We start from the raw sequence: 13398 nt of genomic DNA, 5'->3' as shown, positions 1-13398 counted from the left end.
CTCTGCACTACAGAACCAGGATACATGTATAAGAATACCTGTTTGGGGCCTGGTTCACACTATCTGCCTCTTTAGTGACAGCAGGCACAGATGCTGGAATCCACCAAATACCTTGACCAGTGTGCAACAAACCTTAATCGACAGTCAAGGTCACTTTTCCTTTTCCCTTAAACTACAATTTATCAAAAGATAAGTCTTTTCTTGGCTGCTGTTGTACCCAGCTCTAAAGAGTCACTCAGCCAAACCAGCAACTCCCCAAAAGTTGTTGTCATCAGGAGGTGAGAGATGCAGATTATCAGGAGAAACAGAAAACACTGTAACTTTGTGGTCAAAGGACTGATTCACATCACCTACTGGCAAGTCATGGTGGATGCTGGCCAGCAATAACTGAAGTTCCAAAACGGGAGATAATATGGATGGTGGCAGTTGCAGCTTAGCCCTATTAGGAGGGGCAGAAGAGCGAGTATAAAGAACCCGGCTTCTCAGATGGCCTCTTCTGGTATGTCTGTATTGCAGCTGAGAGCATGCCTTCCAGCCTGGGTAGACAGACACGCAGTAGCTTTGCCAGAGCTAGCAGGCTAAAAATGGCAGGGTGGATGTTGTGACATGGACTAGCTGTCCGAGAACAAGACTACCCAACCCCCTGGGTCCGTACTCAGACAGACAGACCATGCTGCCGCCTGTGCCACAATGTCTACACCAGTAATGTGATGGTCTATCCAGGATGGAAGGCTCAGTCCCAGCTGTACTGTAGACATACCATTACAGTCCTCTGGTGCCCAGGATGTTGAAAGAGGTCCTTACCAATCTAAGTTAAATGGGGGGGAGGGACGACACATACTGATCAAGTAGTGCTATATAAAAAACAAGGCATTTTTGAGGTGCTTGGGAGGGAAAAGCAGCTTCACCAGGAAGCTCTAGCAGCTTTGACCCCCTTCGGAAAGGGATCCTACAAAAAAATTACACGAAGACGCCTGAGCAATCCTGAAGATCTAGCTTCTAGTGGAACCCAAGTGAACAACATGGAGGAACTAAAGTCCTTATCTCTAGAAGCTGCGCAGATGAACCTCCAAGCTCATCCCATACGGCCCCAAGACTGACCTGGACAGCCCTAGAACTGAGGCTGAATGAAGAAACCCAGGTACACGGTCTAGATCCATAAAGAAACACTAACATACCTCTCTTGTGAGGAATGGGCACCATGTGGAAGACAGAGGGCATCTGCATTGGGGGAACTACACCATCCACGAAAGAAGAAGAGCCAAACTGAAAACTAGCAATTGAGACTAGAAAAAGGGCCAGAGACACCCTCAAAATAGAGGGAGTACAGAGATCTTGGATCTGTAGAAATGCTTACAGAATGTATATATATCAGAAATGTGTAATGCTACCTCTGAGGTTATAAACACCCAACTCCTCTTACCATTCCTTAAGGTCCTCTCTACCCACAGAAACACTATTTGTATCTGAGCTACACAGCAGAGGGAAGGAAAGAGGCTAAAGTACATCTCTGTCGTGACAATCTCCACACAGACTCCACAGAAGACTAACTAGCACTGACCTTTCTGAGGACTCCTGCTGCTTAAACAGTGACTGCAGCACTGCCTTCCCAAAACCAGCATCTGTTCTTGATACCAGGTCAAGAAAATGGTGATTTATGAAGTTGTGCATTGAATATATAGCAGCCTTACAAATTTCATATAAGGACACTCTGGACATATGTTACACGGACATCGCAACTTATGTGGTTGAGAGCACCCCTAGGTACTGAGTCAAAATTTAATATTACTGATTATATTTATTATGGTAGTACCTACAGGCCAACCAAGAACAGGGTCCCATTGTGCTAGGTGCTGTATAAACACACATGACTCTTGCCTCAATCTAAATATACAAGACAGATACACAGTGGGGGAAGGGGTATAATACACAACTCTCAATGAGAACATTTAACAATGCTCTCAAATGGAGATAAACAAGACTTTGAGAACAAGACCCCAGCTTAGAACAGACCCCTGAAGTCTGATGGCAGGTGAGGCTGTGATAGGGAACCCCACAGGAATTTTCAAAGCAGCAGAATTACAGGGAAATAACTTTAAAGATACCACAGAAACAGGGGTTTCAGTTGTGGAAAGTAAAAGGCCCAAGGGACATCTCACTATGAAAGAGAATAGAGACACTGTGAGTTAGCAGTGGGAGGAGCAGTTTCAGGTTGCCTGCATCCACATTAGCAGACTTATCAGTTTAGTTTGAACAGGTTCTCAAATTTGCTGAAATACAAGTCTTCTCCAACTGCTTCTCAGAACATCAGAAAACCGGTTGAAGCACTTGTGTATGAATGTGAAGTGTTTCACAAGCACTGTAGGAGGTAAAACAAATTCTTAGAACACTCAACTTCTCTAGCATAAAAACACCTTAGTATTCTCTAAGTAGTAGCTAATAGCTCTTTTGACAAAGAGGATGAGCAACTTCACCTCCCAAGAATAGCTATGGGGCTTTGGAAAAAAGTCAGGCAATGACAGCAACTGACAAAGACTTCTAAAAAATTGTTTCACCAGGGGATCAACAATGGTCTTGTTTTGCAAACCCATACACCCTTACACAAAATTCTGTTTTTTAACCCAGCTCAACAAAACATATTTTAAAACCAGTTGGGGCCACAATGTAGATGAGATACTCTGAACCCTGAGTCAGTTTCAAAACCCCCTTGATACAAAAATATTAAAACTGATAAACAGCAGAGAAAACTGCACATCCAACTAAGAATTACAAATATAAACAAAATGTTCTAACTACCATGCCATTTAACCGCTATTTGCAAATAGTTCTGCTAACAAAACCAATTTTTTCCCCCCTTTCTTGGTTGTGTGACTGCTCCAGCAGGGATATTTATACACTTGGTCCATGAAAAGTTTGGCTTGCGCAATACTGTGTTCTCCCTCAACGTGGCCCCCTCATACAATGGGGGTTAAAGGTCCACCTGCATGGCTGGAGTTGTAGGATCAAGGACTATGACTGCAGACTGTTGCTCAAAAACAGTCCTATGGCCATGTGGCTAGGCACATGACTCTCATATATGCCAAATGTCTTGGTGGAGAATTAACAGTTCTCAAAGATTTCCATTCTAAAAGATTTTTAGTTGCTTGTAACTTTTTCCAACTTTCACCTTTCAGACTCAAATTTTCCAGCTCATTTCTTTGCCCCAGGGTGATTTAAAACAAACAAAACTGAGCAAAATGATTCATCTGTGTGAAAAGACTGAAAATAAGTATTTGAAAGGTAACGAAAGTTTGCCACCTTCTACTGAATATGTCTAGTGCCTCAGTGAGAAGGGATACAAACTTGATACGTAGCAGGAACAGTTCTAGTTGATACATATGCCTTTCTGTGGTGGTGATGGCAAAATCTACTTTGATTTTTGTCAAGGGACAATAGTTTAAAAACATACTTCACCCATATTCACTAGTCCTCATTCCCCACAAACAATGGTTGGTTTGTTTTTTAAACAAAGTATCCCACTGTGCTACTGGTACTAGACATGCATATGTAAGTTGAGTGAAATAGTTTATCACTGAAAGTGCATGCAGACCATCTTTCCATGGGACATTCGAAAGCCTGTATGGAGAAGTCCTGAGTCATGAAAGAACTTACTAAGTGCGAGTTTTGTGAATTTTACTGTTATCTAGTTATGAAATTTCTTTGATTTACTATTCCTTTTTAAATCCTAGGAAACTTTGTATGTATGAATTAAAATTAATTTTAGTATGTATACTTTCAGAAATTTAGCACTGTCAGACTTTTTTGGTCCAAATTCTCTTAAAAACAGAATACAGACTCTCGTGTACAGACTGCATTTTAAGAAAATAGGTTGTACATAAACTGAGTATTACTGTATCTAATTGTTATGACTATAGACAGGGCCATGGTCAACAGCTCAGGTCGCTCTTAGCTGGGGCAACCATTGTATCAGGCAACCGAACCTATAATCAATCACCCTTGCTCTTTAAGGTTCAATGGCCACAGGCTAGTAGGCATCAGTGCTTGAAATGCTGCTGTGGCACTGCTGCTTTAGCTCCACCATGCACCATGGCAGCACTGCCAGGGCAGCTGAAGTAGGAGAACAGGGAGCCCTTAAAGTACGGAGATGCTCAGAGACTGGTGTCCATCCACCACCCCATCTCAAGCCCTTCCTTTTTCATAGCACTGGTCTTCTTAACCGCCACACATAACCTTTCTTTCCCCAAGCTCATACACACACCTGCTTCCTCTCAACTCCAACTAGCTCCTGCTGAATCCCTGCACTCCCTCAGGTGCCCCCAACCACAGAAAACAGCACTGTGGAGAGCCAAAGGGAGAAAAAGTGGCTATGTGCATTAGCAGAGATGTGAAAAGATCAATGAAGAAAGATTGCCTGGTCTCTCCAATCCAGATTCCTGCCAAGTGTATACCCCTGGTCTCCCCAAAACAGAACAACACTTCACTTAACTGTCCCATATCACAGCCCCTGGCCTCCCCCCACTACCTACAACCATGCCACTAAATCCCTCTGCTCCCTATATATCCCTGCTTATCCACTTTGACTTCCTGGGAGAACTCTTTTCTTCCATTCCCCACATGCCCAGTAATCCCCTCTCACCTATTTTAAATACCCTTGCTGCCCAGTTTGACTCCAGAGTTTCACAACCAACATTTTAAAAAAGTGAATAATATCTTCCTTTTCAGCTATGACAGTTTCATGTGCTGGAAGTTTACCTTGTAGTTTTGCCTATATACATGTAAAGAATTAAAATGACAAAATACAAATCAAACAATTAGTCTATAATTCCAGATAACTAAACCAGTAAGTCACCTGCAAATTAAAGGTCAGATTCACCACTGCACTCCTGTTACTTTGTGCTGTTCTGGTGATGCAAAACACCTGTAAACTCATCTTAAATTAGTGCTAGATGCTTTATGAGGCTCCAGAACAACACCAGAATCAGAACATACTGATGAATCAGGTCACAGAAGTTAAAATAAAAAAGTAATTTTAAGGTTGATATTACACATCAACTCACTGGAGATATCACATGGTAACATGTGCGTTTGAGTTTCTTATTTAGTGTTCAGACATGACATCTTTATTTTTTTAAAAAAACAATGATATTTTCAGATAAAATGTTTAATTGCAGCTAAGATAGAGAGTATGTACAAGTAACTAAGGGTAAAACACACATTACAGGAATATCACAGCTACATCAAAAACAGGCATTACAAACCTAGGAAATTGAGAAATCCAAACACAGAAATGCACAATTAAAACACCGGAACAACCTTCACTTGACCTTTTTAGTATGTGCGGTGCCAGATTAAACTAAAGTGATTTTTAATTATACTGTGGGGTATTCTTTGTTTTTCCTCATGGTGTCAATACAAGACAGAGTTAAGGTTGTTTAGTCCATTTCCATATGTTGATAGGACCGGATTTCTTAGCACAGACAGAAAGATGGGGGGTGGCGAGCGTTGGTGTTATATTGGAGGGTGTGAGGTCCTGGCACCAACGTGATGCCCCATCGGGTGGGGGGGGGAGAGCAGGCACACAGAGACACATCATGGTGGGGTGTGACCAACTGGAGAGGAGACACTTCTGCTTGGACAGTCATGGGAGCTGGGGGTGCGAAGAGGTCAGAGGCGGGGATTGGGAAGGGGGTGAATTAAGAGGCAAGGGAGGCCATGGCACAGAGAGAGACATCTCTGAAGGGTAATATTGGCTCAGAAACACCTTGTGGGGACAACTGGGAGGGAAGACCTAAGGAAGACACTGAGGCCCCAGGCCAGACAACTCAGGGGAGGCCTGGGAACTAACACTGCACTGGGGGTGGGGGAATCTGGAGAGGAAGCCCGGGCACTGACACCCCACTGAGAGCAGTGGTTGGGGGGAAGGGAAGGAGGCCCAGACACTGACACCCCATGGGGGGGGGATCAGGAGGGGAGGCATCAGGGGGAATCTGAGCCCGGACACTGACACCCAACAGGGATGGAGGAAACGTGAAGGGGAGGCCAAGGCGGGGAGGCTGACACCCCGCGGGGGGAGGCTGACGCCCCAGGAGCGAACGGGGGGAGGGGGGCAGACACGGAGGGGGGGAACACACGGACGCTGACACCCCACGGGGGGGAGCCCGCACACGGGCGCTGACCCCCGGGCCGTGCCGGTGAGGGCGGAGCCGCAGGCCGCGGGCGCTCGGGGCTGGCCGGGCCGGGCTCGCCAGTCACTCACCCAGGTGAGGAGACTCTCCCCGAGCTCGGCGCGCTCCAGGCTCTCCACGTTGAACATGATGCGGGCGGGCTCGGCAGGGCACGGCCGCCAGACACCGCTGCCGGGGCCGAGTCGCTGGCGCCGCCGCTTCCCTGGGCCGGGCTGTGGCGCAGACACGTCACCGGGCCGCCGCCGCCGCCAGGACCCGCCCGCTCCCGCCGCCGCCGCGCATGCGCCAGGCGCGCCTCACGCGCACAGGGCGGGCGGGGGCTGGAGTCCGGCCACGGGGAGGCCTCGGCTGAGCCAGAAGCGGAGAGAGGTACCGACCCCTGCCCGACTGGCCGGACCCTGTCCCGGGGCGAGCCTGGCTGGACCCGCCTTCTCGGGCGCCTGGCGAGCCGGCCACCCCTCCCCCACCGAACACACCCCCCCTCGGGCGCCCGGCCCCACGGCGAGCCCCGCCACCCCTCCCCCACCGAACACCCCCCCCCTCGGGCGCCCGGCCCCACGGCGAGCCCCGCCATCCCTCCCCCACCGAACACACCCCCCCCCCCTCGGGCGCCCGGCCCCACGGCGAGCCCCGCCATCCCTCCCCCACCGAACACACCCCCCCCCCCTCGGGCGCCCGGCCCCACGGCGAGCCCCGCCACCCCTCCCCCACCGAACACCACCCCCCTCGGGCGCCCGGCCCCACGGCGAGCCCCGCCACCCCTCCCCCACCGAACACCCCCCCCTCGGGCGCCCGGCCCCACGGCGAGCCCCGCCACCCCTCCCCCACCGAACACCCCCCTTCTCGGGCGCCCGGCCCCACGGCGAGCCCCGCCACCCCTCCCCCACCGAACACCCCCCCCCGGGCGCCCGGCCCTACGGCGAGCCCCGCCACCCCTCCCCCACCGAACACACCCCCACGGCGAGCCCCGCCACCCCTCCCCCACCGAACACACCCCCCCCTCGGGCGCCCGGCCCCACGGCGAGCCCCGCCACCCCTCCCCCACCGAACACACCCCCCTTCCAGCGCCCGGCCCTGGAGCGAGGCCCCCACCCCTCCCCCACCGAACACACCCCCCTCGGGCGCCTAGCCCTGGAGCGAGTCCCCCCTCCAAACACGCCCCCCCACACACACACTCAGGCACCTGGCCCTGGAGCGAGCCCCCCCACCAAACACCCCCTCGCGCCTGGCTCCAGGGTGAGCTGAACCACCCCTCCCTCATGACACATATACCCTCCTGGTCCTGGGGCAAGCATGGCCACTCATGCCTCCACCAAATACACATCCCCTCTTGGGCACCTGGTCTCAGGGCGAGCCCCACCACTCCTCCCCCACCAAGTACACCACCCTCGGGCGCCTGGCCCCAGGGCGAGTCCCACCCCCTCCCCGCCAACACTCCCCTTGGGCGCCTGATCCCTGGCGAGCCTTCGCTGCTCCTCCCCCACGAAACACACGCTCCTACCTCTATGGCCCTTGTAGGCCACTGCATCCCGATGTGAGCCCGGATACTCCTCCTCCCGTTTTGGGTCCCCAGGTCCGGGTGTGAGCCTGGTTTCTATCACCACTATATTTACTTGGCCACCCTGCCACCTATTCTGTTCATTTCTCTCCCCAACGTACAATGTATTGTCCTGCCTTCTTGCCTGTTTATGAATGAAATTTGGATCTAAGCACAGTGTTCCACATAAGTGGTTGGTTTGAAAAAAGAAAACTTGGTCTATTTGGTTCTTTGTTTTCCATCTCCCAGTCCAGTCGATAAACATTAATTAGGGAACGCTGATGCCTAAAATGGTACAGCTCAGAACTCCAGTTTGGATGATTTTAGATGTCAACTATTCTGAGAAACTAGGTTCCCAGCCCTTGGAGCTCAAAGAGCCAGGGTCCTTGCTCACACTCAATTTTTGACATTGACAGGGCATGCCCCTTATAACCACTACTGGCTCTTGGCCTTATTAGCCTGTATATTTCTATTGAGTTCCATGGAACTGCCGTAACAGAAGTGCTGAACAGTATATCGGTAGTTTTCAGAGTAACAGCCGTGTTAGTCTGTATTCGTAAAAAGAAAAGGAGGACTTGTGGCACCTCAGAGACTAACAAATTTGTTTGAGCATAAGCTTTCGTGAGCTACAGCTCACTTCATCGGATGCATTCAGTGGTGTTTGCAGGTATGACCCATAGCTTGTCAAATCAAAGAGATGCTTGACATTTATATGTATTTATATAGTCTTTGTATTGCTCAGTTCAATAAAGAAATGTTTTTAAAAATGTGAAAGTAATATTTTTACATAAATAGTGGAAATGACCAGTTAAGATCATTTAATGCTGAGATAGATACTTGTTTCAGGAAGACTGAGTTACCGTTCCCTTTCCATTAGGAATCTGTGAAGGCAGTTTTGCATGGGAGAAAAGTAGGTTACTTATAAGTAACCAGTATTCTCTGAAAATATTGCCTCCGCAGAGAAACACCCATCCTCTCTACTTCTTTGCTTCTCCATAGGATCTACATTGGGCAGGTCAATAGGAACTAGGGATTCAGTCTGTCATCATTCGGCAATGAACCAGGACACCCCAAGTTAGCTAACTGCTTTTAAATTGTTCCAACTATCTCACAACACAGTTTGTGGATTTATGAGGACAGTATGTTCATAGAAATTATTACTAGTAAGTAATATAGTTTGAGAATGTGAGAGTGGCTTTTAAAAGGAGGAATTTGTCAGATATTTTTCTCATTCTTAAAATTGCTTCATATCTTCTTGATAAGGTCTTGTTTGTCCACAGTGAATTCCTGTTTACCCACAGAACAGGTAATGTATAGGCAGTGACTGAGTGTTTCCCCACCCTGCCTACCCAATATGTTTCAACTCTGCACTGGGTGGGGGGAATATGTAGAGGGGTGAGCGGGTAGTTCAGTCTCAGTAACCAGTTGAATCCTTAGCCTGTCTGCTGAGGTAGCCAAAAAGGATGTCAATTATGATGACTTATGTGATGTGGACACCCTATTAGCTAGGAATTGGACTGAAACTGGTTTTGTCTGTCTGCTGCAAGCTGTCTGCAGAGTTTCACCCATACAGTGAGAGAGAGGTCTTTCAGTTCTAACAAAATGTTTTAGTTCTGTAGTATCTTCTCTCGGGGATTCAGTCTTTGAAACTCTTCTTGGAGAGGAAGGGGTGTTTGTACCCTGCAACATTTTCACCCTCTGAAGTATCTCTTCCCCCAGCAGGAGAGTAATACCTACTTTCTTCTTTCTCCTTTAGGAAAAGATGTTTCCCAGAGGCTACTGACCCCAGACTTCCCAAAGACCTAGTTCAGCAGGTAAGTGTATGGAATTGTCAGTCCTAAGGGTTTTTACGTGGACGCAAAGGACACCCTCCCAGTAAAACTGCACTTGCAGAGCTGAAGAACCTCAGCTTTTCAGGAAAATTTCCACTTTACTGGTAAAGCTACCAACGCTGTAAAGGTCTCTTTCACAAATACACTGAGTTCAGGGGTCAGGGGGAATCTGAGACTGGTAGAGGCTCTAAGAACAGTTGCTCATCCCTTGAGTGAGTGTTTCACATGGATCATGGTGACAGCATAGGTCTCGGTGACACCAAAAGTGCTGGTATAGATTTGATTGCACCAGCTAAGATGACTTATTTAATACTGTAATGTCAGAAGTATTGTAGCTGTATCTCTAAAGTAGTTACCCGGTAATGTTGATACTATTAATACTCACTGCTTGAACACTTAACACACTATCCGAATAAATAGTATTCGTTTTATTCTTCCCACAGAATTTATCTTGGCAATTAATAAATTACTCTTATTTTAAAAATTGCTCTTGTTGCTTGACTGTTTCAGATGTTGTCCTTCCTCCTTTTAGTTTGACTGTCTGCAGTTTTTATTAAGTATAATAAAAATTAACAAAATAGTCTTTAATATTGAAGCTTATTTATATTATTTTTACTTAAATGTGTAAACACATGTCTGGTATGCAAACATCTCATCATGTTTACATAGTCAAAATCAACAAATCCCTACTGCCTATGATATAGACAGCATCAGTTGATAACCCTCCATTCTCTAAAGATGCCATCTGCTAGAATTCTTGCTCATGGCTTTTAGTTCCTAGACTTGATACCAGCAGATCTTCCTCAGCTCTTAAAGAATGTTCGCCCAGAAGGAAGTGGCAAAGTGTGAGCCAGGGATATTAGGCATCTTATTGACATATCGTGAGCTACTGGAAGATAGACCAGGGTCTCTGTAGCCCCTTGGCATCCGATTCATGCAAGGTTTGATACTTTTAAAACTTCCCATTAAAAAGCCCCCTATGTCATGCAGTCTTAATGTAGTCTTGGCAATCTGATGAAAGTTCCTTTTAAACCATTTATTTCTGTGAATTTTAATCTCTGATGTGGAAATTCCTTTGGTAGTAGTGATACCAGCTTGTCAGGTAAGTTTCAGGGCCTAATGATTGATCTGTCTGACACCAGATTATACAAGCAATAAGTGTGGTAGAGTCTCCTCTGAGATTCCTCTGCAAGGTAGTGCTGGAGTTCCTGTCCTGCCAGTGTTTCTCCTATGCTCATGTACTTAACCCAGTGATGCCCTTCTCTATGCATTAATTGTTGAAAGGTCCCTGGGATTCTGCATGAAGTGGACTAAGGGAGCATAGAAATTGTCTGACTGCATCAGACCAATGGCCAGTGCTTCACAGGAAGAAACCTTGCAGTAGGAAGATTTGGGATAATCTGGCACCAAGTAAAGTTTCCACTGTCCCCCAATATTTAAAGGGTAGTTTATGCCCCCAGAGTTTGAGGGCTTGTCTACATAGTAAAAGGAACCAAAATAACTACATCAGTTGTAGGTCACATCTTTAATTATATCAGTGTAAATCCATATGTGCATATTCTTATTTTGGAAAAAGTGCCCTATTGTCCATAAAAATTAACTTAAATTATATAAAAATAGAAAATAAAAGTATCCATGCACAGACTTGCACTGATAAGTAATTATAGTTGTGAGTTGAACCTTAATTTCGTTCCATTTCCGTTTAGATAAACGCTGTGGGATTATATTCCTTCCAAAACTCTTGTTTATTTTTTAATCCTATTATGAGGACAACAAGAGTTAATGTCCAGTTCTTTTTTGGATTAGTTATTTTTTCTGTTATCCTGGTACATTTTTCTTTGATATGTATTTTTTTAGTCATGATAAATCATTTTGCATTGTCTTATCCTGGGAGCTTCATCTCCTTTGCAACCAAAGAAACTGACTAGCACTTTTAGAGGACAGTATTTATACCAGCAGGAGTTGGCATGCAACAGCCATTAGGGGGGCCTGGGCTTGTGCCCTGCTACTGCTACCCTCACTTATGTAAATCGTTTAAGAGCCAAGGGTATTCCACCAGTCTTGCACTAAGAAGCAAAAGCCCAGGAGCAAGAATCCTGTCAGAATATTGTCTTCTGAGAAACACAATTTCAGGTAAATAATTTCCCCTTATTCACCCTCAACAAATCCTTAAAAGGACACTATCAATTCAAATCCATCTTTAAGTAAGGGATTTGAGCAAACTGATGAGCCCTGTACTATGCCCTGAAAGTCAACAGATGTATGTGACCTACTAATTTCTTGGTTACTCATTTTTCATGCCATTATCTCAGTGTGTCATTTCTAGACCATCATGCAGAGCCATAATAAGGTCCTTCATTTTTCCTGTACCTATGTGACCCTTCTGTCTAAGATCTTTGTAATCTCTCTTGGAAGTAAAATAGCAGATAAGACATCCCTGGTGAAGTAAGAGGCACTAAAATATATGGAAAATGTAGAAAATCATGAATATTTTGGTCTGTCTAGCCAGCAATAATTATTTCACATACTATGGCAAGCACTAGTTCATTTTTAGTGTCCTCCTAAGTGGTGTTATGTGGCATTGTTCTAGCTGTGCCATATGAAACAGAATCTTGATAGTATTTCTTTTGTTAGCTGGCAGTTCAGAAGCATGATGAGGTAATACATCTGCATTAACATGCTGCTTTGTGCCCTTAAATTTCAATGTCCTCTGTGTGCGCTTCCAAGAATAAAAGCTACTGTTGTAATTTAACATGCTGTTATTTGTGATATTCCTTTGTTGGGAAAGGAGCAATGGAGATCAAGTAGATAACTTGTGACCAATGTGAATTTTTAGCCTGACAGTAATTAAATCAGCCTTGAAAAATTCTACTTGCCTAAGGCAAATAATTCTTTGTTGACAAGAGAGTAAATTATCATTAGTTTTACTATCATCAATCTGAGTCACCATGATAAAGAGCAGGCAAGAATTTGTGCCTGAGCTGGTAACTTGTAATGACAATTTTGCCCAGATAAATTATGTTACTTTATACCCTTCTACCACCCCAGTCCCTACCAATCTGTCTATGTATAGTTCCATTCCATAATCATTGAGACTCATGGTGCAACTGCATCTGGTATCTGCTTGTCTGCTATTTAACTAAGTCCTGATAAAACCAGTTGTGACATAGTTGGGTCACAGTGCAAAAGATAAGGTAATTTCTTCTTTTCTTTTTCTCACTGGAGAGCCCTGCTATTTTGTATTAGAAATACCAGGAGATTAAAGAGGACTGGCTATTAAAAAATTGGTTATTGTCCTTTTTGCTTCTTTTTTGATGTTTAAAGAGGGACTGAAATTTTTTGCTATTTTAAAAAATAACTTTGCTGTTTTTTGTTTGGTTTTTGTTTTTTTGTCGTTTGTAAGTTGATTTTGCTGGAGGATTGTGAGCTTTCTCATTCCTTAATTGAAAGGCAGTGTGGGAATGAATCTTTGTTTTTTCTTGACATCCATCCAACTGAATAATCAGTTGGGAGACTCTCTCTTTAACAATCAGTTCTTAAAAGTCTGAGTAAAAGTTACCTCTCCTCTGAATTAATAGTTTCACTTACTTGGTTTTTTCTGAAGTAATTTTACCAGTCATCCATAGTCTTCCATGAAAACTAGCATAAACAAGAACTGAATTTCTAGTATAAAAGAGAAGGAACAAATTTTAAAAACACCTTTCTATCCTCCTTTATACATCATAAAGAAATGATGAGAACAAATTTTTAACACAGAGAAGGAAGAATGTCTTTTAAATGGATTATTTGGCATCTGAAAAACGCATGGTCTTGCAGTTAGTTTCGTTCAACTAAAATTGTTAAG

The 13398-nt window shown here is 45.4% G+C and overlaps 2 protein-coding genes across 6 annotated transcripts in view; one reads left to right on the top strand and one right to left on the bottom strand.

Annotated features, from left to right (window-relative positions):
• Positions 1–6419, bottom strand: part of HOOK3 (hook microtubule tethering protein 3) — a gene marked incomplete at its 3' end in the record, with an annotated part of 143297 nt that extends 136878 nt beyond the window's left edge. For all 3 annotated transcript variants that reach the window (XM_084628916.1, XM_084628918.1, XM_084628917.1), the window contains exon 1: positions 6257–6419. In XM_084628916.1, coding sequence (XP_084485042.1) covers positions 6257–6313 — 57 coding nt within the window. In that variant the 5' untranslated portion in view covers positions 6314–6419. The remainder of the gene's footprint in view (positions 1–6256) is intronic.
• Positions 6420–6453: 34 nt separating this feature from the next.
• Positions 6454–13398, top strand: part of RNF170 (ring finger protein 170) — a 50691-nt gene continuing 43746 nt past the window's right edge. For 2 of the 3 annotated variants that reach the window (XM_084628920.1, XM_084628921.1), the window contains exons 1-2: positions 6454–6554; positions 9479–9536. The gene's annotated coding sequence lies outside the window, so the exon portion shown is untranslated. The remainder of the gene's footprint in view (positions 6555–9478; positions 9537–13398) is intronic. The other variant, XM_084628922.1, reaches the window with a different exon arrangement.

Source organism: Lepidochelys olivacea (genome assembly GCF_965140295.1).
Source record: "Lepidochelys olivacea isolate rLepOli2 genome assembly, chromosome: 5".
Lineage (NCBI taxonomy): Eukaryota > Metazoa > Chordata > Testudines > Cheloniidae > Lepidochelys > Lepidochelys olivacea.
The sequence above is the reverse complement of the archived record's forward strand: the minus strand, read 5'-3'. Positions and strand labels throughout refer to the sequence as shown.